The sequence below is a fragment of the Nyctereutes procyonoides genome, unplaced genomic scaffold (genome assembly GCF_905146905.1).
Source record: "Nyctereutes procyonoides isolate TBG_1078 unplaced genomic scaffold, NYPRO_anot_genome, whole genome shotgun sequence".
In the NCBI taxonomy this organism is placed as follows: Eukaryota; Metazoa; Chordata; class Mammalia; order Carnivora; family Canidae; genus Nyctereutes; species Nyctereutes procyonoides.
In genome coordinates, this window is record NW_026575033.1 from 5,154,304 (window position 1) to 5,179,328 (window position 25,025).

At 40.4% G+C, this 25,025-nt stretch overlaps 1 protein-coding gene across 6 annotated transcripts in view; it reads right to left on the reverse strand.

Moving 5' to 3' along the window:
- MIPEP (mitochondrial intermediate peptidase) overlaps positions 1-25,025 on the reverse strand; it is a 186,782-nt gene that overhangs the window by 13,881 nt on the left and 147,876 nt on the right. For all 6 annotated transcript variants that reach the window (XM_055317274.1, XM_055317279.1, XM_055317277.1 and 3 more), the window contains 2 exons: positions 13,557-13,678; positions 10,381-10,454 (listed from right to left, as the gene is read on the reverse strand). In XM_055317274.1, the coding sequence (XP_055173249.1) occupies positions 10,381-10,454; positions 13,557-13,678 (196 nt within the window). The remainder of the gene's footprint in view (positions 1-10,380; positions 10,455-13,556; positions 13,679-25,025) is intronic.

Below are 25,025 nucleotides of genomic sequence, written 5' to 3' on the forward strand. Positions count from 1 at the left end.
TGCCACTCTTCCCATAAGGGCATTTCACTTATCATACCCACATATTTTCTCTTTTGTTTATCTGTGTCATTGAAATACTGACCTTGTATTTTTATAAGCAAAGACAATCTGAGTGGCTGTTCCCAGGGTGGGTGCCTCTGATCACTACAGAATGCTACCCATCTCCAGGATTAGACGGGGTGTATTTTGGTTAAAGCGTCTGGTGAAATCAGGCTGCAGATTCCCAGGTGTATTGTCTATTAACATAATACGTATGTAGAGAGCTTTCCCAAAGGTCAGCATCCTGGCATATTTACATAGGTTTATACCTTCAGCACACCGCTTTCCAGGATGCCTCACCTAGTTGTCCAGTCAGTACCCAGTACTAAGGTAGCTGGCACGGGACAGGAAAGGCTGAACCCCAGGAGCCCTGCAGGAACCCCAGCCTGTGCCTGGTGCAGGCTGCTCAGCTCCAGAGTGGGCACCTTTCTGCAAACCCACCTCCCAGAAGGGGCTCCTTTTTCTAAATCTGATAGGATGTTATCCCTCTCACAAAAATGTAGGACCTCTATATTATTCCTGTTTATTTTCATTTCTCTAAAGTGCCTGCTTAGCAGTATTCAATAAATATTCACTAAGCTTAAATGGATTAACACTGCCAACAACTCACAATGCTTTTTCACATTATTTACTGCTCACTAACCCAAGGATATTAAAGTAGTACATTCTAACAAAAGACAGAATTCGGGACAGCCCCTTTGGTCTTAGGCTACAAGGGTGGTGTGGCTGAAAGCAAAGGGTCCTGGATGCCAAAATACACCAGGTGGCCGGGAAGAAGAGGAGACATCAGATGGAGGTGGTGGTGTAGGCTGAGGCCCCAGGGACCACTTGGCCTCAGGGAGGGTTTTACTTAGAGTTGGTCCTCCTTTAATGAAGCCCCAAGAGTCGACTCAACTCCTATAACAGAGCCCACTACTCATTGCTATAAATCAAGTTGCAGAATTTATCTCTAACCCCCCACAGTAGGGAAAGCATTTTCCACTTAATGCCTGTTTGCTAAATAACTATTAATTCACCAGATGGACTTAGTCTTGCATTATAGGAATTCTAAAACACAAGGAATGATCTATTTTGTTCTACCCTGCAGAATACTGGTTATGTACAGTGTAATAAATATAGGTGCTCTTTAGGGGAAAAGCTCTACCAAAAACACAAAATATGCTGGATAGAGAAATATATGATATTCACTTAGTAGCCGTGGCTCCCTTCTACCTGTGGATGAAGCCTCTTTGATCAGAAAAAGGATTGAGGCCCATGAAGCTGAGGTCCTGGTGTGGGTGTGGTGGGAGGCGGAAGCCAGAATGAGTGGCAGGAAGGCCAAGGAAAACTTGATGTCTAGACAGCAGGGCAGCCACGATGCCATGGCATCAAAGAGGGAAGGCACTGAATACACAGGTGACAACACAGAATACTTTCACTGTATATATTTTTCTTTTACTTTAGAAAAGAACTCTGCAAAAATATTTGGTCCCACGAAACCCTTAAAAGTATTTATGTCATATAAAACTTCTCAGACAAGGTCAATGAAAACCTGTCCCTCTTGTAATAACCACCGCTTTTTTATGGCACAAGAAATATTTCACCTTTTAAGTATATTTTAATATGTATGCATTCACTCATTTAACATATGTTTACTGACTGCTGACTGCAGGTGCTAGGGATCTGGTGGCGCACAGAACAGTTCCCCTCCTCTCACGGAACCTAGACCACAAGCCAATAAATGAAATAATACAGGTTGCACTTTGAAGTAAATACGTGCTGCAAAAGAAACAGAGTAAAACATGGCAGAGTAAGGAGGTAGAGGGTGACGGGGAGGCCTGACAACAGGGGAGAAATAAAGATGATCTAGATTTCTAAACATTTGAGCAATACATCCAAAGTCATTTGATTCACTTCGAACAGCACAGTCCTGCTTGGCATGCTAGTAGTTTTAAATCATCTTATCTTTTAATATTTAATACATGGGAGAGGCTCCCTTAAAAGTCACAAATGTAAAATACATTCTGGGGTGGGCACTCACTCGTACGCCACGGGGCATATCTTTGGAGCATGTCCTGGCATTTATTTACTGGGAGTCCCTACACGCCCAGGGGGCACAGATGTCGGCCAAGTCAGGCAGAACTTGTCATGTGTTAATCTCTCCCTTCAAAGTCCCACTTAATTAAAAAAATAAAAAGCAAAGAGGCATATTTAAAAAGAAACAAACAAACGCAGGAATAACCATCCAAAGTCTGCGTGAATTTATTATTCTCATACGGTGTTAGGCCTGCCAGCTTTGTGCCATACATGGCAATATTTAGGGACTAACCACATTACATGCTTAAATGCTAATAGCATGTTTTAAAACTGAAGTAGTAACTACAACTAATTCTTAGTACCATAAGCCAATGGGAAATGTCAATTCTCTTGAATACACTGTGTACGCGTTTTGACAATTGGAAAAACCAATCAAGCTAATGTTGAATAAGGACTGTTTATGTAGCTTTCTTACTTTTAAAACATCAGCTGTATTTCTGCTGACAGACAGGACTTCCTGCCCCTTCCCTGCTGTCATGCTTGTACTGTACAAATAACACCAACAGTAAAGCTGCATGCTAAGCATGTTTGGCCAATTCGGTTAGTAATCAGGTTATTAAAAAAAAAAGTATCAACGCTCATTACCTAAAGACACCACATCAACAAGACATCAATCTTTTCAAGCAGACAGAATATTCTGAGTCCGTTTTAATGCCTGTATCACCCCGTCAATGAGAACTGTCACAAAGTGTAATGAATTTGCCTTGCGACAAAGTGGGTTTCCCATCATTCGAACTGTCTGGGAAGGAGGGGCTTCTGGAAGCTAATCAGAACACGGTCCCTTAGGTAATTCTGGAATCAAAACCCCCTGACTTGGGAGTTTCTGGAGCTGAATTCCACATGGGGGCTGAACTGTCTTAGGGCAGTGGGCCTCCTTGTTGGTTCTCTGTTCTCTCGTCCTTTCTAATACAACACACTTTAGTTGGTCACTGCTCCACTGCTCCGATCAACAGGTTCCCAAGGCTCTCAAGAGCACAATCACCTCTCCTGCAGCAAGAGAAGGGAATTTGGGAGTCATCTTTGACATCTCTCCTGCTTGCTCACTTCCACACAGCATCAATTCCAAGACCAGTTGTTCTTACGTCATAAATGGTCTTAAGTTAGAAAACCTCTTTTCATCCCAGCTGCTTGCTCTCCTGGGCTGGCTGCCCTCATCTCTTACCACGATTGCTGCTAACAACAAGGGGCCCATTCAAATCAGCCTTACCACGGCCCCTCCTCAGCACGTAATGGATACCGTAGACCATAAATCCAATTTTGTCACTACCTGCCTTGGAAATACTCCCAGGGCTTTCTCATGGTCCTCAAGATGAATGCGTGGAAATGTGGCAAGTAGAATTGGTGGCTGGAGGGGTCAAACCACAGGTGGTTGTGCCATTACCAAAAAATCTTACCAAAGAGGCTTTTTTTTTTTATACTGACAATTTAAAGGTGATTTTATATTTACTGAAGAATGGTGAGGACAGAGCATGCCCACGCAGCACACCCAGTCGGTCCATCCAACTCCTCTGGCATTAATATCTCCTCTTGGTTGGGCATGTGTGTCACAACTAGTTAACCAATACCTATTGGTCACAATAGTAACCAATATTACTGTTAACTGAAGTCATATTTTATTCACATTTCCTTAGTATTTACCTAATGCCCTTGTTCTGCTCCAAGGATACACATCTGCTCCCCAGGACACCACCATGCACATAGCTGTCACACCTCCTTAGGTTCCTCTGAATCTTGAAAGATTCTTTGATTCCCTGACCTTGACGGTTTTAAGGTGTACTGTTCAAGTATTTTGTACTATGTCCCTCAGTTTGGGTTATGGGTTTGGGAAGGAAGATCGCAGAGATGAAGTGCCCCTTCTGTTATGTCATATCAAGGGTACATCGTCTCAGCATGGCTTCACAGCAGTTGCTGATCATGGAACACCTGAGTAAGTACTTCTCGGTTTATAAAGTTATTGTAGGGGCACCTGGGTGGCTCAGTGGTTGAGCCTCTGCCTTTGGGTCAGGTCGTGACCCCAGGATCCCAGAATCAAGTCCCACATCAGACTCCCCACAGGGAGCCTACTTCTTCCTCTGCCTATGTCTCTGCCTCTCTCTCTGTTTCTCTCATGAATGAGTGAATGAATGAATGAATGAATAAATAAATAAATAAATAGATAGATAAATATTATTGTAATTCTTCCCCACCCTCTTCCACATTGGATTCCTTTGGAAGGAAGTCACTTTGCACAGCCCCCACTTATGGGGTGGGGAGTTACACTCCACTTCCTTGAGGGAGGACTTCATCTATATAAATCATTTGAAACTCTTCTGCCTGAGAGATTTATTTTCCTTATTTATTTATTCATCCATTCATTCAATCATTTACATCATTAGAACTCATGGATATAAATTTTATACTTTGTGTTATATTCCAGTAATTGCCTTATTTATTTTGTTGCACAAATTGTTATAGCTTTGGCCACTGGGAACTCTTTTAGCAAGTGTTTGCCTCCCTTTGACATCCTTGTGTGTGTTTCTGAGTACTTTCATATTTTCTGGTGCTCCCAGCTCACACTGTACACTCAAACCTAAAATAAACCATTTCTCCAAGGAGCCCTGGTTCCTCTTAATGGAGAATGGTGTGGAACCAAGATCCAGGTGCTGGGCGCATTCACTGCTACTAGGACAAAGAAGATTTTTGTTTTTTAAAGATAGATTTATTTATTTATTTATTTATTTATTTATTTATTTATTTATTTATTTATTTATGAGAGAGAGAGAGAGAGAGAGAGAGAGAGAGAGAGAGAGAGAGAGGCTGAGACACAGAAGGAGAGAGAAGCAGGCTCCATGCTGGGAGCCCAAGGCGGGACTCGATTCAGGGACTCCAGGATCGCGCCCTGGGCCAAAGGCAGGCGCTAAACTGCTGAGCCACCCAGGGATCCCCAACAAAGAAGATTTTTAAAGAAAAGAGTAGTTATCACTATAGATTGTATTAATCTCCCTGGGGTACCACAGGGATGATCTCTTGGAATATAAACTATAATCCTCTGGTTTGTTTCTTGGACAAAAATAATATGTAATAAGCTAGAATAGATGCTACAGGGTAATTGCAGCAAAAATGAATGTATGTTGAAAACTATAAAGCTTTGCAGAAATGTAAGGTATTACGATTTTAATCAGCTTAAGGTAAGGCCCTGTGGGCTTCTAGCCTTTGGTTTCATGAGTCAGTTCAGCAACAGGAAAACAAACTGAAGGGAGTTCCAGTGTGAATGAACTCATTTATCTACTATTTCTTTTAGTTTTATCTGATGTTTGGTCTTTTTAAAAACTCTGTCATGTTTTTACTTTGTATCTCCTTGCATACTGCTTTTGAAGGCAGGCGCTAAACCTCTGAGCCACCCAGGGATCTCCTACATACTGCTTTTGGCCCCAGAGACATAAAAATGAAGCTGAGAGTTTCTTTTCTGGAAACAAGCAGAGAAGTAAAGTTGTTCTGTATTTGAAATAACCTTCTGGAATGCGAAAGTCGTGGACTTTAACCTTTCTTTTCCCCCACAAAATTCTTTGTGCAAAGGTTGAAGGGTAGAGCACAAGAATGCTATAACCAGAGGCAGAAACATGAAACTTCACTGGGCATCAGGCTTATTTGGCTGTGGTGAGAATCTTTCTCTTGGAAGCATCAAGATTAAAAATGATTATAAACTAAGTTGATAGCTTTACCACAAAAGTCTAAAGGAGCTCTTACAAAAACATATTAAGGAAAATTTTATTGCTCATCAGTGGATGTCAGAGGCAGGCTTCTCCAATGTCAATGGGAATAGCTAGGATGTGACATTTAAAACAACAAACCGCAGGCTTTGGGGGATCATTAAGGCCTCAAGACTCATGTCTCTTACATATCCTATGTTCTAAAGACCAGTTCGATCTCCAGAGAGAATTTAGAGATCAACTGAGGAAGACATGGGAGTCAGGAAGAGAGGCAGCACAGAAAAAGAATGACCTCTAAGTTTCATTATCTATAGAAATGGGGACCATGTGACCTACATATGGGAACTAAATTAGGTAGCACAGCAGAAGGCACCTGGCATGTAACAGTTTCTCAAAATGTTAGGGTTTTTTTTTCCTGATTATCTAAGAGATAATTCCGAACCTAAAAACTCAACAAGGCCATTTATTCAAACTTCTAGATGACATAAAACACAAAAAGATAGTTCACAAAGGAAGATACGCGTGAATAAATAATATGTCACTCACAAACTGCTGCAATCCTATAACTTCTACCCTGACTAGCCATATCATCCCACTCTTGTATTTGGTGTAGTAAGAAACAATTCCACTTCACAGTGGGTATGAAATATTACTCCCCTGCTACTCACAAACCTTTACTGCATGTTTGTCTTCTAGAAAACCATACATTTTCTGAAATGATTGTAATAGAAACTGAACTTTGGATCGTGTCCACCACAGCACACTTAAAAGTATTCCAGTGTATACTTTTTAAAAATAGCAAAATGAATGAAAATGCTGTATCGTTATTGTTTCTTTTAAGCAAAAACTTTAAGTTCTTTTATTACTCAGAAATGTAATACTTAACATAAACCAAAAAATACTGGCAGGTAGCAGATGGCATGAAGAGCAGAAAAACTCTCACTATACAAAGAGTTCAATCTCACCCCAGAGTTCCTGGCAATGAAAAAAAGTTGGTTTCAGTCATGTATTGCCAAACTGTTGAGTGGGGGGATTAATAAGTAAACGAATATTGTGCTTATAACATCTACTTTTACATATGCCATGAATGTGTTTAAAAGCAGATGAGGATATAACTTCAATCTGTAGCTCCTTCTACTCCGTCTGTTTTATCCCTTGGGTACACATAAGCGCCCCTTCAGAGATGGACTGGGGCAAGAGCTAAGGACGAGCATATTAGAAGGAAATTAAGTTGTGATGCCAAATCACTCCTCTTCTCCTCGAGGGAAGGTGAGTGACTTTCTTAAGAAGAAGTGGAGCTAGGGACTGCAGATCCCAGGTGGTTGTACCATGTGACCTCCCTTTTTCTCCCAGGAGGGGAATGTGGTTTTAACTACTATTTAACTACCACGTTGTTTTCAAATGGGGTTTAGTGTGTTGAGTGGAAACAAATACAGACTCTAGGAAAGGCTTCTGTGGCCCTGACTTGGACTTCCCCGTGGGGCTCCCTGGGAACAGAGCTGAGTCAGCACACAGGGCTGCGAGGCAGCAGCCTTTAACTGACGAACGTGGAGCAAAGGAGAAAAGGAGGAGGAATGCTGTGTTCTCTGGTACTTCCTTCAGACCAGGCTTTGGCCACAAGGGTGCTCATCTGTTGGTGGGACCAGAAAAGATCAACGGACTCAGGGTTAATGACGACTCATTCCAAAAATAGGTCCTGTGTTGTTTTGATTATTCAAAGACCAAAAAAGCATGGCATACTTGATTCCTTTGACTATGTATCATTCAAAGAGCATGAGTACAAAGCAGAGAGGTATTCTGACTCTAAGGAATTGCCTGGAGTTCATTTGAAACATAAGCCTTAAAGCACGGTTAATCAAGTTGTTGTTTGGTCAGGGAGGCACATAGCTTAAAAAAAGGTGTTCTTTCTTTATCTTCTGCTACTTGATGTAACTCTATAACTCTTTACATTTACCTAGTAAGTAGTTAAGTAACATATATAAACACCTATAAAAATTACATTTTCATACAAGAATACTACCTACTGGATTATTTAAGCTTTTATATCACAACTCTTAGTAATTTCACCAATCACTACTCCTTGGGGCACCCCGGAGTTTGGCTATGAGCCATCCCCTAAGACATTCCTGTTTAGGGGTATGGGCTGACTGCCTACAAGAAAATGAGAAGCCACTGCTGGTCTTGTCTTACAAATCCAGCCCTATAAAGTGACAACAGCCATAATTCCTCTGCACGTCTCCCATTCATCTTTGACATGTAACAAATCATGTGAATTAATGAGATATGACGGAACAACATTAAGAAAAATATTAAAGTTTAAAAGCAGAACTCTCCCATTGTTGGTGTTAACTGGAATCTGAATACTTTATCGTCTCTGGTTTGAACCACAGTCTTGTTTTTCTCTCCCAAGTGTGCGAATTTCAGTGTGGAAAATATTAAGTTTCTTAACACAATGATGTTTCATCTAAAGAACAGAATTTTTAGAGAGGTTTGTTACAACATTCTTGGAAGCCAGTAGAAAAATATAACAGCCAAAGGACAAACATAGAAAAGGATTTGATTTTTTTTCTTTTGAGGGAACCATATGTATGCTAATATTTATGTGCAGACAGTGTTTAGATCCTGGTCTCAAAGAGGAAAAGCTAAACACGCTGCCAGGAGAGTGTATGTCACAGAAAAGCTACAGGAGGAAGCAAACTGCAACAGCCCTTCTTGACTCACAGTGGGCTTTCTGTGAGGCACCACAAACCACCAGCTGAGAAGTACACAATGTACACTCTCGGTGGTTTCTCATCATGAGCCTGGTCATCTCTCTTTTACGTGGGTCGGTCCATGAGAGACCCTTACCCTGGCGTCCTGTTCCACAGACTGCTGGAGAGCATTCTCTCTGCAGACAGAAGACACAGGTTTAATTCCTGACTGTTTTACTCACTGCCTCTAACATAGGCCAAAGACCTGACCTGTTTCAGCATCTGTAACATGGGAATAGTGATCCTTAGTACCTTATAGGGGTACTAGATGATGAAGTTAGTTGATGCATGTAAACCATGTAAAACCTGCCCCTGGGTGTAGCAGAGTTCAGGACAGGCCATGAAGGAACAAGTGGGAAGTGAGGTGCCACTGGCATACCTTCTCCATCCCAGAATGACAACTCTGAGGCACAGGGTACCGACAGGAGACCAGAGTGTTGTTGTGAAGGGCTTTTGTCATGGCGGTTGGGCCAGGCTACCTGAAACCGTAGGCTCTCTGGGTCGGCTGATCTGTTTTCTAAACAGAACACGGCATTGGGCAGATGGTGCCTGGGAGAAAGCACCTTCGTGGCCAAGTTCCACAAGAACCAGGTGTTTGTCTGTGAGTCTTTCAGCACTGCCCTCAGCATAGCTCAGCACCATGACAGGGCCGGGCACCCAGGAGCACTCAGCACGTAGCTGCTGAGTAAAAAACAGACGAAGGAAAGGGGTTCTGAGAAAATGGGCAATAGGTATTAGATTGAACAGATCTAGGCAAGGAAACATTGATGTCAGACCCATTGCTATCCTGCTTCTCCAATACTGGATGTTATTTCCTAATGTTCCTAATGTTTCCTAATGTTTATCAGCTAGAGAGAAGTGTCAGCTGCAAATATAATTGTTGATATGTTGAGAATATCCAATAATATTCACATTTTCCTTAAAATATCTGTAAGAATATTTTATGAAAAATGATGGTCATTTCCATCTACAATTAAATTTTCAGGGAAAATACTTAAATGAAAAAAATTAACCCCCCATATTACACAGGAAAACAAGCATTGTGGTAATCTGGAAGAGATTTAATTAGTTTCTCATTTTTCAGTGGGTAAAAAATCTAGCCCAATGCCTTGGGATTTCTAGCAAAGGCCTAACTAAGCTTTTGGAGAAAGAAATAAAGGAATAAGAAAAAAATGAGTCCTTTAGGCTAAAGACATACACTGTGGCCTGTTAAAACCTAAAGGCAAATTTTCTGATAATTTATGACAAATTTACAAATTTCCTATTAGAGCATTAGGAACGTTTTAAAAGTTAAAACCTGAAATTCATGTTGGAATTTAAATAAATTGCAGTAACTAAAAATTAAATTGTTGTTTGGGATACAATAAATAGATGCTCAGAACAAAGTACACAGCTGAAGCCTCATCTCTAAAGGGAAAAATGTATAGAGAAAATATGAGCAGCTTTTATTATAGATGGTGCAAAAACATACCTCAAAGATCCAATACTAAAACATAAAGCCCATAAAATGGGAGAGTAGGGAGAGAATGGGCGAAATAGATGGAGAGGACAGAGATACAAACTGCCAGGTATAAAATAAGTAAGTCACAGAGATGAAAAGTATGGCATAGGGAATATAGTCAATAATATTGTAGTAACAGTTTCTGGTGGCAGATGGTAGCTACACTTATGTGTAATGTACAGACTTGTCCAAACACTATGTTGCATACCCAAAACTAATACATTGTTATGTCAACTATACTTCAATAATTAAAAAATATATATATAACCCAGAAAACCTTTTTAAAAAATGGATCATAGAAAAATTATCAATCCTTTTGTTTTACCTTGCACCATAAGCATGGGCTCCTTGCCCCCGCCGTGTGCCAGCATCTCCCTGCGATAACGCTCCCCTGCTGCCCTGTGGGAGAGGAGAGGACACTCTGTTATAGTCCCAGGTCACACTTGTCTTAGTTTCTCAAAACGAAGCCACTGACATCATATTCAGAAAAGCTGCCACCTTGAGACAATTCAGTCCTCTGTTTTCTTGCTTCTAAAACTCTAATTCCAAATTTAAATTATTCTAATAAGTAAAACCGGGTGTGAAATATTTACTATAAAAGGAGAACTGTATTTTCATCTTTCTGTTTCAGAGCAAGCAATCTCTCTTCAAAGAAAGGATCATTTAGTTTCTGTATTATATAGTTAAGTAAAAGGTATCCCATTCTCCATTACCTTTGGTGTTCCCTTAAAGTGCGATTTGAAATTATTTACACTGAGATGAAACTGAGAGAGAAAAATAACACTGTGAAATGAAAGTGAGGGAGACAAAACTGGCAGGAGGGGGCTAATTACACCCCCTCCGGGGCTGAGGGTAACAAGCCTGGGAACAGGAAGTTGACTCCTGAGTGCACCAGGGGTGAAGGCAAAGGCAGGAACAGCTCATCTGCATCTTCTGATGCTCTCTCTCTGCTGGGTTCTATAGGGAACACTATCTATAATAATACTTGCAGGCAGATTTTGGAGAATTTTTACAGATAGAAATTCTCCAACTTATCAGCACCTGGAGACAAGCTATCTAACACTACGTTTGTATTTTATGAAAAATGCAATTCCTTTAATGCCAGATGACTACACACCATGATGCTCTAAGTTACACAAATGCACATGATGTTTCATTCCACTATTTCAGGAGCATCTTTATGTATGGGCAATTTTGTGAACATAGTTTCTAATCAGAAGTTTTGATAGTATTACAGTATCAAAAATATGTTGATATCAAACACTCTGTGGATGCAAAGGCAAAGTGTGTCATGAATTAGGAAACATGGACAGAAGGCTGGGCCCACCCAGGGAGGGGACGGAGTGGCCAAGAGTCTGCAGTTTCCCTCCCCTCAGACCCTGTTCTCAGGCCTCAGGTCTGCACTCCTTGGCTTTCTGGTGAGGCTTCCAGGCTGGTGATTTTTCAGAAGTTGGATCAAAAAGGATCCTTTGACATGGGTTAGAAACTTTCTAGTCAGTGAGTATTTTTACTAGCTTACTTTTACATGTCTATAAAAGTATGGTGAACTACATGTCTACGCAAGAATGCACATATAAACAAGATATAAATGCCTGGAAATATATGTATTTAATAGTATGCGGTTTTCTAGTAAAGTACATTTCCTTTAAGCAAGATAATATTTTCCCTGGTTTATAGAAATCTCCAGTAAAGAATCATAATCCCCCAAACTGATTTATTATAGTCAATTTTGGCTTTAGGTCCTTTGAAAATAATAAAATCTGAAAAGCAGACCAAATGTCTGCAGTGTGCAAAGGGCGGAAGACAAAATAACATGTGGGTACCAAGCTGTAAAACATTTAAAAATTCGATTACATCAGATTCAAGTTCAAAAGGCCTTGGAACTGAATGTGATTATTAAAAGCTAAGAAAATCCAAGCCTACGTCAAACTGCATGAAAAGCTGGGGGCTGGGCAGGAGACAGGGAAGGAAAAGGGGTCAGAATTAACAGACCTGCTTTATTATCCAAGTCCAGTCTGTTCACTGGGAAGCCTTGGGCAGACCACTTGTCCCCTCTGAGCCTCAGTTCCCTCTTACAAGAAGCACCTGCTCTACCAAGGCTGCTGCGAACGTAAAATAACGTGCCACATGGGAACTTCTGGGCACTCTGAACATCCCAGGTGCCATTAATTTTAAACCACAACCACATGAAAGCAGTGAAGATACTAGTCATCATCCACAGCTGCCTGAGAAGTATTTGGATATGTGTTTATTTGCATGGTGAGGAGATAAAGTGCTTTAAATGAATATTAGACCAGATCATCATTAGTGGTTTGCTTTCAAAGGAAGCTCCTTCTAAGGACTCGATGGGACCAGAACTCCCGGACGTCCCCGAGGTTCCCGGTGTTGAGGGAAGCCTGTGAGAATCAGGGAGCCCACTGAGGGCACAATGGAAGCAATCCTGTGCTTCTTCCATGGCTGGCGGGAGCCTACTGAGATGCAAGGCTGCCCCTCCCAGACCCCACTCTCCCTCCTTCTCCGGCCCACCACTGTGCGTGACCACCTCCATAGTGGGGATGGGGGTGGGCACCATGTATCCCTGGCTGAAATCAATCAACCTCCCCAGAGTCCCTAACAGAATTGTTAAAGACTCACACAGTCACCAGCTGAGCTGATGAAATATGCTCTGGACAGGGCTGAGAGTCACCACACAATTACGTTCATGACAGCTGTGGCCTCTGCTGTTGAACTCCTGCCCCATCCTGATGCTGACAATGGTGAACAAGGCTGTTCGGGAGGGCACGCAGGAGGCAAGCAGTGGAGAGCGATGCAGGGCAGGAGTTCTGCAGCTACCAATGCTAAGGGGTGGTCACTGGCCCCCATAACATGATGCCGTGGAGGAAATGATCAGGGGAGCCACTCCCCTTCTTCAGACTGCCACTGTCCTACACAGAATGGAAGTGTTCCAAAGTCAGGTGGAGGGGGAGGGGAACTTTCCGGAACAAAGTGGATGCTAGAATCAATAATCAAAGTTTCTAATGGTGCTGCTCCCAAATGAACAACGGTGGCTAATCCTTTGCTGGGCAATAAGAAGGAAATCAGGTGTTCCCCATGAATGAATCCTTGGAAGCTTGCGCTGAAAATAAGGAATGCTGTCAAAAGTAACAGAGAGCAGGGTAAAGACAAGGAGGGAGGCTGGAACAACTAAGAAAACCCACCAGGGAGGCATGGAAGCAGGGCAGTCTAGGCCCACTTTGGAGAAGCAAAGAGCTCTCACACAAAGGTCCCCACGGGCATGATGGGAGGGCGCCATGCCATCACCAACGTGTGGCAACTGTGCGGTGCTGTGGAGCAAGTCAGAGGCTCAGGGCCAGGCTCTGTCACTGGAAGCCCGAGGGAGGCCCACCCGGAAGTCCTGGCGGTGGTGTGGGTGAGGTGGCAAGTGGCTGAGCTTCTCAGCCTGGCTTTAGACACAGCAGGTTGGGGGATCACTAGCATTAGAGAATTCTTCCCCTTTGTTACCTGTTAAAAGGATCTTGTTGAAAACACTCTTTCCACACCATGGAAGCTACTGCCCTGGACATCAGGTAAGAGTAGTACTTGGCACCATAGCCCACAAGATGGCTGAATCGAAGCTGCCAGGCCTGCCAAAACAAAACATAACACAGGAAATAGTAAGTCTTTGTATTTTCAGATATTATGTATGAGAACACAATGGAACCGCAATAAGGAAATCCACAAAGGTTTTAATTCAGATTTAACTTTAGAGGGCCGTGTCACTCATGATATTAATATTTTTCCACATTTTATACACTGTTATGGACTGAAGTGTGTCCCCCCCCCAAAAAAAATCATATGTTGAAGCTTAACCCTAATACCTTGGAATGTGACTGTATTGAAGTCAGGGCTTTAAAAGTGTAGACTAAATTCAAGCTGTGGGGGTAGGTCCTAATCCAGTTGGACTGGAGTCCTTATAAGAAGGGAGGGATACCAGGCATGGGCTCAGAGGAAAAATCATTGAGGGCACAGCCAGAAAACGGTCATCTGCAAGTCAAGGAAAGGGACCCTGAGGAAAGCAAACCTGCCACACCTAATTGTTCACAAGTTCATCACTGCTGAGATTCATTTCTGTGACAGACATGGAGAGAGGACAGCTCACACCCAGCAGGAGGAGCAAAGATGGTGGAACGGGGACAGCTTTCATATCCGGTGTAGCCTGCCTGGTCATTGACACCAGGAGAGGGAATTATGTTATGGGTCTGGCACTGAGCATGTCATTTTTTTTTTTTTTAAGAAGGACAACGATGTTGTTATTGTAAGAAGGGCCATGTGAGTTTTCATGGAAGCATACTGTTCCACTGGAAAATCCTTGTCCTACAACTACTGTTCTTGCTGGGTACCTAAATGCTGAAACACCTACGTTCTGAGCTGTTAGTAATAGGAAGGTTATCCAAGTGCCAGCACATAAACTTAGCACAGCCTATTGATGGTAATGTTGCTACAACAGAAGCTAGAATTACCACAGCAGTCCTCAAAAGACATATTTATGACCTAATTTTTTTTTGCTTTTCTAAAACAAACATGCAATAATCCACTGTCTTCTAATGTATGCTTTAGTTGATATTCACATTTTTTGAGGAAGAAAAATTGAAGCCTGAGGTTTTTTTTTAAAGATATAAACAAAAAACTGAGCTTTAGTCATAATGACAGATTTATTATTCTTTCATTACTAATTTAATTTCTTCACTTTTTAAATGGAGGTGTAATTGATATATTACATTAGTTTTAGGTGTACAACATAATGATTCGATGTTTGTATGTATTTTGAAGCGATCACCACAGGAAGTCTAGAAGCTCATTTTTTAACAAAGATAAGCATTCTCTAGCAAATCTTTTAATTCCACAGGAAATAAAACATAAGGTATAATCCTTACCATAAACCTATAAACTAGATGAGCAAATCCTACCTGATTAAGAATATTAAAAAAAAAAAAACAATGATTCCTTGATCACAGTGTGTGGCAAATTTTAGAACACAGTCTATCTAAGTCTTACATCCACCACACAGGGACTCTAATGGTGAGGTCACAGCGCTACTTATTCTCTGCCTGTGCCCAACACGGTAAGACAAATATTCTGTCTGGATTGGGCAAAGGAGCTATTATAAAAGAGGGTGTGCTAATGTGGCATTGTGTGTCAGCTATACTTCAATTTTTAAAGAACTATTAAAAAAAAAAGGAACAGCACAAATAAATGGAAAGTTGCAAATGGGAAAAAAAAGGGCGGGGGAGAGGTGTACTGGAGCACTGAAACTAGTTTTGAACATGAGGCTATCATGGCAGGGAGAAACAATTACCCTGCATATCCACTTTCCCTGTTCTTCAAAATGGCTATGCTTGGAAATAAAGTGAGCACCTTGTGAGTGATGCTTCTTATTGAAGGAAGGAGATGTGGCCCCCATTGGTCCCATGTTGGGCCAACTGTGGAGGGGAGATCCTAGACGTAGGGAGCCACAAGCCAGGAGTGTGGTTTCTGACTCTGTGTAGCCACTGCCAGCACAGGGTGGGTGCGCTCACAGGTTGTTATCTGGGGTCTGTTATAGTAACCAGACCTGGATCCCTCCTCATTTGCCCCAGGCACAGATGCCAGCACCATGAAAACATGAAGGGCACTGGAGCTGAGGCCCCAGAAGCTCAACTGAGGCCTCGCCCCAGATGGGAGAAGGTGACTGCACACTCTCCAGCCAACAGGTACCCTCAGTGGGGCAGCGGGGTGGTGGAAAGTACAGAAAGGCTTTCTTTCCCATTCTGTTTCCTATGCAAGTGGTATTTGAATTGAAGGCAAATAGCCAAGGACCATCTATGGGTTAAATTCCATTATGATAAACCTGGAGTAGCTAAATTATTAGTCAAAGTGTTGGGTCTTTCAGAATTCATTTATAAGACATAACAGTTCTGTATCTGTCTTATTAAAAAAGGGGATCTATGTCAATTTTTCTGTTATGCCAACATCTTAATGGACCACTGGTAATCTTTCTCATATAAAGCCACTGATTGGGATACAATGATATCTTTTGTAATGGCATTTCACCTGCTGTTTTAACCTGATACTCCACTGATACTGGTTCTCATGCTACTGATGATGCCAAGGTGGAAGCCTCAAGATTGGAAGCACAGAGTTGAAGCGGTCCTGTCTTTGAGACTTCTTCTTGCTGATCTGCCATAACTAGTTTGGTAGCCTTTGTAGTACAGAGCAGAGTTTAATTTTGTTTAGACTCCAACTGAATGCAAATTTGTCTTACCTTGAAAGCAGGCCTACTTGAATAGAGGCATTGGATTCAAGCTAAGAAATTTCTAAGTTCGTTCGTGTCATCAGCTCATAACTAAGTCTTCACATAAACAGAGTAATAAAATAAGACCTTTCAGAAGTGTAGAAAGAGACACTGGGATTTGTGCAATGCTCAATTTCTTGAGCTGCCACGGCGTCTGCCTTATAGCAACATGCCTACCTGGATACAGATGTTCTGGCACGATGTTCACCTCGTTGTGTCTTGTTCTTTAATTACAGGTTTGAGTTAGGTACTACACCCTTTCCATACTCAAGACACGCTAGAGAAATTACACCCACCTGACACCTTTCATCAGTGGTTTGCAAGTTTCTGGTAGGCTAAGACCTATGGTTCTACTGCTGTTTAACCACAAATAGCTGAATTCCTTCTTATTCACCCTAATATTAAGTCTTTGTTATAATTTCACCCATTCATCAGGAAAAGAAAAGACAGCATTTCATTTTAAGCTCAGGAATTATGACACACTCTTCCTTTGAAGTTGAACCTCTTTTCTTTCCAAGGGACACTACTGGATGGACACCTTCACCCTTCCTTTGAAGTGTAATGTGCGGATCTGGTCTTAAAAACAAAAGACACAAATCCCTTTACAGTGTTTCTTTTATTTTGACTAGAGGTGTAGTCTTCCAACCCTGACACTATCCCAAGTCATGGCTATTACAAACTTCTTGGTCAGACACTCACAATGATCCCATAGATAGGAATGTGGAGCAGGTGAAGAGTGATCTAGAAACTCTGTGGAGACTATCACTTGCTTTAGAACTCAGGGAAGGGTAGGCTCTTTGAGGATTCTTATTCGCTATAGCCCCTTCCTCATCATGTGATTTTCCTCCATCCAAATGAGAGACAGGGCCAGGAATGGAACCACAGCACAGTAGCTGGTTATCTACTATCTATTTTGGTTTTGAACCTCAAAGGGGGCTGGAGTAGAGTAAATACTCATTAACTACATATTCAATGTTCAGTGATTGAACTAATCATTTCTCTTAATTTACATTTCAAATAGCACATCATTTCTTCATTTCTAACTATTTATGTATAAATGCTTTTAGCTAAAATTTATTTTAAAACAATCTAATCAGTGACATTATAAATTGTGTGAGAACAGGAATGACACCCATTGCCTCTTTGGTGTGTGTCAAATGAACTGAAATTTCCTTAAGAGCAAAGACCACAATACTGTGTCTACATCTGAACTCAGCACAGTATGGGGACTACAACAGGAATTCAATAGCCGTCTGCTGGATAAGTGGATGAATGGATGGTTGGATGGATGGATGTACAGAAGGACAGACACTATAGGAGTCTTTCAGGAGGATGCTCAATGCTATTGAAAAAATAAATAGCCTCTGACTGCAATGAGGAGGCCAGGAATAATATCCATATCACAAACAAGAGGATATTACAGAGCTAAAAGCAAACTTTGGCTCTTATAGTATCAATAACAATTTTTAACTAAATATTTTTGCTACATCATTTGATAGATAGTATAAGATTTTTGAAGACACCAGATCTCCAGGTCTGAACTATGTACACAATCTGTGTAGTGTTTCCTAGCATGTGACTTCAATCTCCTTCAAGCTTTGTAGACTCTAAACATTAAACAACGAGCCTAGCAATACCATGCCAGTTCATAAAGGCCTCCTGTTCAATGTGTACCCGTTGTTAATTCGGGTAACTAAAAGACAAGACAGAAGCAAATTCCTGAGCTAGTCTTTATGGGTAGACCTTTTTGACTTTTTACATTCTCTACATGCAATACTGTTGGTTTGCAGGGTACCTCTTATGATACCAAATCTGTGGCATCCAAACTGTTCAACCACAGTGGAAAGCAGTAGCAGAAGCAGATATTTTTCCATCTGCCTTCTCATGTTTATATTCTCTATCTCTCTCTCTTTTTTTTTTTTATTTATGATAGTCACACACAGAGAGAGAGAGAGAGAGAGAGAGGCAGAGACACAGGCAGAGGGAGAAGCAGGCTCCATGCACCGGGAGCCCGACGTGGGATTCGATCCCGGGTCTCCAGGATCGCGCTCTGGGCCAAAGGCAGGCGCCAAACCGCTGCGCCACCCAGGGATCCCCTATATTCTCTATCTCTTAATGTATGTGTACATATACATTTCTGTGAATCAATACAGACTAGTATTTCTAATGTGATAAAAAGTTCCTATTGACACTTCACCAAAACCTGAGAAATGACTATGCCAAACAAACAGGAATTCTCCATCTGGAATATAAAGTGATTTTAAATGAAACACAGCAACTGTGTCTGACAACCTCTCAGGTGGCCCCCATAATCCCATTCACACCTTTGTGAAATCATTCCCCTTGAGTGTGGGCAGGACCTGTGCCTTGCTATTAGCTAACAGACTGTGGCAAAGGCAATGGAATGTCACCTTCATGGTTAGTTGTGCTATACATCATGTCTTGTCTGGGTAGCAGATTCACTCTAAAAATCCTCCATGACCAGGAAAGACGATCCACTGGAAGAAAGACAGTCTCTTCAATAAATGGTGCTGGGAAAATTGGACATCCACATGCAGAAGAATGAAACTGGACCACTCTCTTGCACCATACACAAAGATAAACTCAAAATAGATGAAAGATCTAAATGTGAGACAAGATTCCATCAAAATCCCAGAGGAGAACTCAGGCAACACCCTTTTTGAACTTGGCCACAGTAACCAGAGAAGGACAAACAGTAAATGTTCTCATTCATTTGGGGAATATGAATAATAGTGAAAGGTAATATAAGGGAAGGGAGAAGAAATGTGTGGGAAATATCAGAAAGGGAGACAGAACATAAAGACTTCTAACTCTGGGAAATGAACTAGGGGTGGTGGAGGGGGAGGAGGGTGGGGGGTGGGGGTGAATGGGTGACGGGCACTGAGGGGTACACTTGACGGGATGAGCACTGGGGGTTATTCTGTATGTTGGTAAATTGAACACCAATAAAAATTAATTTATAAAATAAATAAATAAATAAAAATAAAAAAAAATAAAAATCCTCCATGACCTGAGGAAGTTGGCAACCATACTGGGGAAGCCAGGTGAACCCTTCCAGATCTGGGAGGAAGGCTTTAAGATGTGGGAATGGCCTCTTGGACATATGGATGTCCTAGAGCTGAGAGCAAGAAGTCGGGACCCTGGGTCCCACAGCTGCAAAGAGATGAATTCTGCCAATGACCCAGGTGAAGCAGTCAGGCCCTACATGTGGTTGCAGTTGGCTGACACCTTGGCTGCAGCCTGTGACCCCCCCAAGCATGGGACGCAGCTATGCTGTGCTCTGCCTCCTGACAAACAGAAAGAGAGGTGGCTATTGCCAATAAGTATGTGGTAATTTGTTACATGGCAATAGAAAATGTATATTATTATTAATTTCAAAAAGTGAGAATTGTATTCAGAAGTGCCACTAAGAGAAATGAACTCCTGAAAATATGGAAGAAATACCTATATTTTTTAAATGTCTCTTCATCAAAATCTTTTGAGGATGACATTTTTATAGATATTTCTGTAAATTTTTATAAATAGTTTAACATTTCACATCTTACAAATAAGAATCAAGAAAGAGTAATTTGGTCACAGCTACTGAAAGAGATTGTTAAGCAGCCCACCTCATTTCCTTCTTCCTCTTAGAAACAGAATCACACCTTTTCCCTAATATATCTGACCAAGGTTGTGGTCGAATGGTAGAGACTACACTTCCCAGGCTTCCTCGAGGGGCAGGGTGGCTACACTACGTTCTCACACGCACAGGCGAAGGGAGGTAATGTGTACAACCATGTCCTTCAAAAGAATGCTGCTCATCCTCCTTCTCTTCCCCCTTCTCTGCTAGCCTTGAAAAGTGAAAACTGGCACCACCTTGGACACAGGTCAAAGCCATATGTGGAGGAGCTACCAGTCCACCAGCCCTATCTGCACACCCTTGCCTTGTCATGCAGGAGGAAATGAACTGTATCTCATTTAAGTCATTGTATTTTGTATTTCCAACTGATGACTACACAGGTCACATGTGTGGAGACAGAATTCACAGCCAGGTGTCTTCTTAAAATCAAAGCCCATGTCTCTTGCTACTCCATATCACACATTTTAAAGTATTGAACTGAATTATGTGACCTACTGCTTTCCATGAATGCTTTATTTCAAATTCTGGACCCCCAGAACATATTCCTATGCATGACTTGCATGTTTATACTTAACACCGTGACAGAGAACTTAATTTCTATCATACCAGCTTAAACACATCAAAAATACACCAGGTAGCTATTCTTACAACTAAAAAGACCTTGTGCAAATGATAGTAAGAGTAAGTGTTATAGTAAGTCAACAATGTTAACACTTCTGGACTTGAAGGAGGCCTCTGGGACCTTTGAGTGGCCTAGAGCTGATAGCTAGGGAAAAGTTGGCTTGCATATAATAATACTAAACCTGCATATAATACTAAGAGTAAGTTAAAATGCTATCACTCCTCTCCAATATGTAAAAATATTTATCTTCATTACATAAATCCTTTTCCACATTACCATTCAAACTTGATTTCCCAAAGTGCCATTAAGAGAATGTGTAACCCCCAAACATACTCCTATGCCATATTTGTGTGTTTGTGACACAAATACTAATGACAACTGGAAGACATTTTCTCTGATAATGGTAGAATTATGGCCTATTTTCAGGAGATAAGACCCAGTGTCAGAAGAAAAAAATTTCTAACAAACTGACCAACTCTCTTCAGGCAATCAATAGCAATATCAGTCATAATCATTATTAATGCATAATATATTAATTAGGAGTATATCTCTTTAGTATGTCAACCTCAATTGGGTATTTAAAAAGAAAAATTCAACAAAACAAAACCCAAAACCTTAGAAATACTGGATCGTGCCTGTCAAAGCTACTCCATTATCAGAGCAAAGGTGTAACTGATTCAAACATTCATATTATTAAAATGCTTAGTAGATGAAACATGGTAAAGTGATATTAATCAAAGTAAATGAGACAATAAATAAAAACCACAAGCATGGAACCGGAACCAAGACATGCTGGCATGTCTCTTCCTAATCATAGCTCCTTAATACTGCTTTCCCCCTTGTCTGTACCATCTCATGAGAGAAAGGAGGTTCCTCTCCATTCCAAAGGAACCATGGTCAGGTAATGAGGACTGCCACAGAATATGAGGGCTTCTGTGATCAGGAGGCACCAAGGGGATGAGAGGGATCCCTGTGAGAACAAGACACAATCAGGCACAGCTCTGGTGTTAATACACTCACCAAAAGAAGCTGGATTTTAAAACAAACAGAAAACAATGGATAAAACGGCAACAGTAATTCCATATATAAGAATAATTATTCTAAATGAAAATGGACTGAATTCTCCAATTAAAAGACACAGAATGGCTGGCTGGATTTTTTTTTTTTTTAAGACCCAACTATATATGCTGCTGACAAAAGACTCACTTCAGCTTTAAGGACACATAAAGGCTCAACATGCAGGGATGGAAAAAGGTATTCCATATAAATAGGAAGCAAAAGAGAACAAGGATAGCTATACTTACATCAGAGAAAATAAACTTTAAGACAAAACAGTAACAGAGACAAAGAAGGCCATTATTTAATGTTAACAGAGTCAATTCATCAAGAAGATAGAACAGTGGTAAATATATATGCTCCCAACATCAGAGCACCTAAATATCTTAAGCAAATGCTGACAGATTGGAGGAGTAAAACACACAACCATACAGTAACAGCAGGGAACTTCGATACCTGACTTTCAACAATGGACAGTTAGAACAGACAGAAAATCAATAGGGAAACACTAGACTTGAATTTAAATCAAATGGTCCTAACATAGGCATATATATGCAGAACACTCCATCCCACAACAGCAGAAGAGCAGTGTTTTAAAAATATACTTCTTTATTTTAGGGAGGGGGAAAGGGCAGAGGGAGGGGAGACACAATCCTCAAGCAGACTCCCTGCTGAGCACAGAGCCTGACACGGGGCTTGATCCCAGGATCACAGGATCATGAGCCAAGCCAATACAAAGAGTTGGTCAACCAACTGAATGAGCCACCCAGGAGCCCCTAAAGCAGTTTTTAAAAAATAAACAAAATAGAAGAACCATATCTAGATTTAACAAAAGAAGAAGTGAGAGGATAAAATAAGTAATATTAGTAATGAAAGAAAATGTTACCACTGATACATGGAAATATAAAGGATCATAAGAGACTACAAGTAATGATACACCAACAAATTAGATAACCTAGAATAAATGGATGCATTCAGAAACATGCAATCTACCAAGACTGAATCAAGAAGAAATAGGAAATCTGAACAGACCAATTACTAGTAAGGAAAGTCAATCAGGAACTAAAAACCTCCTAACAAACCAAAGTCCAAGACCAGATGGCTTCACAGGTGAATTCTATCAAATGTTTAAAGAAGAACTAATACCAATATTTCTCAAACTCTTCGAAGAAAAACAAAAAGAAGAAGAAGAAGAAGAGGGAACATTTCCAAATTCATTTTGGGAATCTAGCATTGTGACAATACCAAAATCAGACAAGGATTTGAAAATCGTACAAGAAAATTATAGGCCAATATTCTTGATGAATATAAATGCAAAAATCCTCAACAAAGTATCAGCAAACTGAATTCAAAAGTTTCATACATGACAATCAATTTACTACAGAGATACAAGCATGGTTCAACATCCCCAAATCAATCATTGTGTTAATACATTACATTAACAAAAGAGGGGATTAAAATCATATGATCATCTCAATAGATGCAGGAAAAGCATTACACGAAATTCAATATCCACTCATGATAAAAACTCTCAACAAGCTGGGTATAGAGGAAATGTGCCTCAACATATTAAAGGTCAAATATGACAAATTCATAGCTAACATCATACTTAATGATGAAACACTGAAATCTTTTCCTCTAAGATAAGGAAGTGGACTAAAATGCTCATTCTCGACACTTTTTATCACTGTAGTACTAGAAGTCCTAGCTAGAGCAACTAGGCAAGAAAAATAAATAAAAGGCATGTAAATCAGAAAAGAAGTGGTAAAACTGTCTCTATTGGTGACATATTATATACAGAAACTTGTAAAAATTGCACACTAAAAAAGATCCTGTTAGGGTACAAACAATTCAGTAGGTTGCAAGATATAAAAATCAAGGCATAAAAATCAGTTACATTTGTATACCAACAATAAACTCTCAGAAAGAGAAATTGAGAAAACAATCCCATTCAGAATTACATGAAAAAGAATAAAATTAGGAATAATTTAACTAAGGAAGTGAAAGATCTGTATACTGAAAGCTACTAAAGAAGACACAAATGGGAAGATATTTCATGTTCATGGATTAGAAGAATTAATATCACTAAAATGACCATACTACTCAAGCCATCTATAGATTCAGCACAGTCCCTATCAAAATTCTAATGGGATTTTCCACACAATTAGAAAAAACAATCCTGAAATGTGTATGAAACCACAAAAGACCTCTTGTGGGGTCTTAGCCAAAGTGATCTTGAAGAAGACCAAAACTGTAGACAACATGGTTCCTAATTTCAAACTATATAACAAAGCTATAGTAATCAAAACAGTACGGCATTGGCAAAAAAAGAGAGAGAGAGAGAGAAAATCAATGGAAGAAAATAGAGAGCCCAGAAATAAACCTATACATGTATGGTCAATTAATTTATGATGAATGAGCCAAGAATACTCAATGGAGAAAGGACAGTCTCTCAAATAAATGGTGGTGGGAAATATGGATAGTCACATGCAAAAGAATGAAACCAGACTATCTTATGCCATTTACAAAAATCAACTCAAAATGAATTACAGACTAGAATATAAGAACTGAAACTAGAAAAGTTCTAGAAGAAAACACAGGCAGTAAACTTCTTGACATCTGTCTATCAATGATATTTTGGATTTGACACCAGAAACAAAGGCAAAAATGCAAAAATAAACAAGTGGGGCTGCATAAAACTAAAAAGCTTCAGCACAGCAGAGGAAACCAACAACAAAATTAAAAGGCAACCTATGGAATGGGAGAAAATATTTGCAAACCCCATATCCAATAAAAGGTTAATATCTAAAACATACAAATAACTCCTACAACTCAATAACAACAACCAGAAAACAAATTTAAAAATGTGTGAAGGATCTGATAGAATATTTTCCCAAAGATTATATACAAATAGCCACAGGCACATGAACAAATGCTCAATATCACTCAGGGAAATATATATCAAACCACAATGATATACCAGCTGTTGGAATGGCTCTCATCAAAAAGGTGAGACAAGTGTTGCTAAGCATATGGAGAAAAGTTGTTGGTGGTAATGTAAATTGGTGCAGCCATTATGGAAACCGGTAGGGAGATTCCTCAAGAACATAAAAATAGAACTACCTTATGATATAGCATCACTTGGGATATACCCAAAGGAAATGAAATAACTAACTTGAAGACGTATCTGTACTCCCAAGTTCATTGAAGCATTATTCACAACAGCCAAGGTACGGAAACAACCTAAGTGTCAATCAACAGATAAATGGATAAAGAAAATTTGGCCTATATGTGGAATATCATTCAGTCTTAAAAATCAGGAAATCCTATCATTTGTGACAA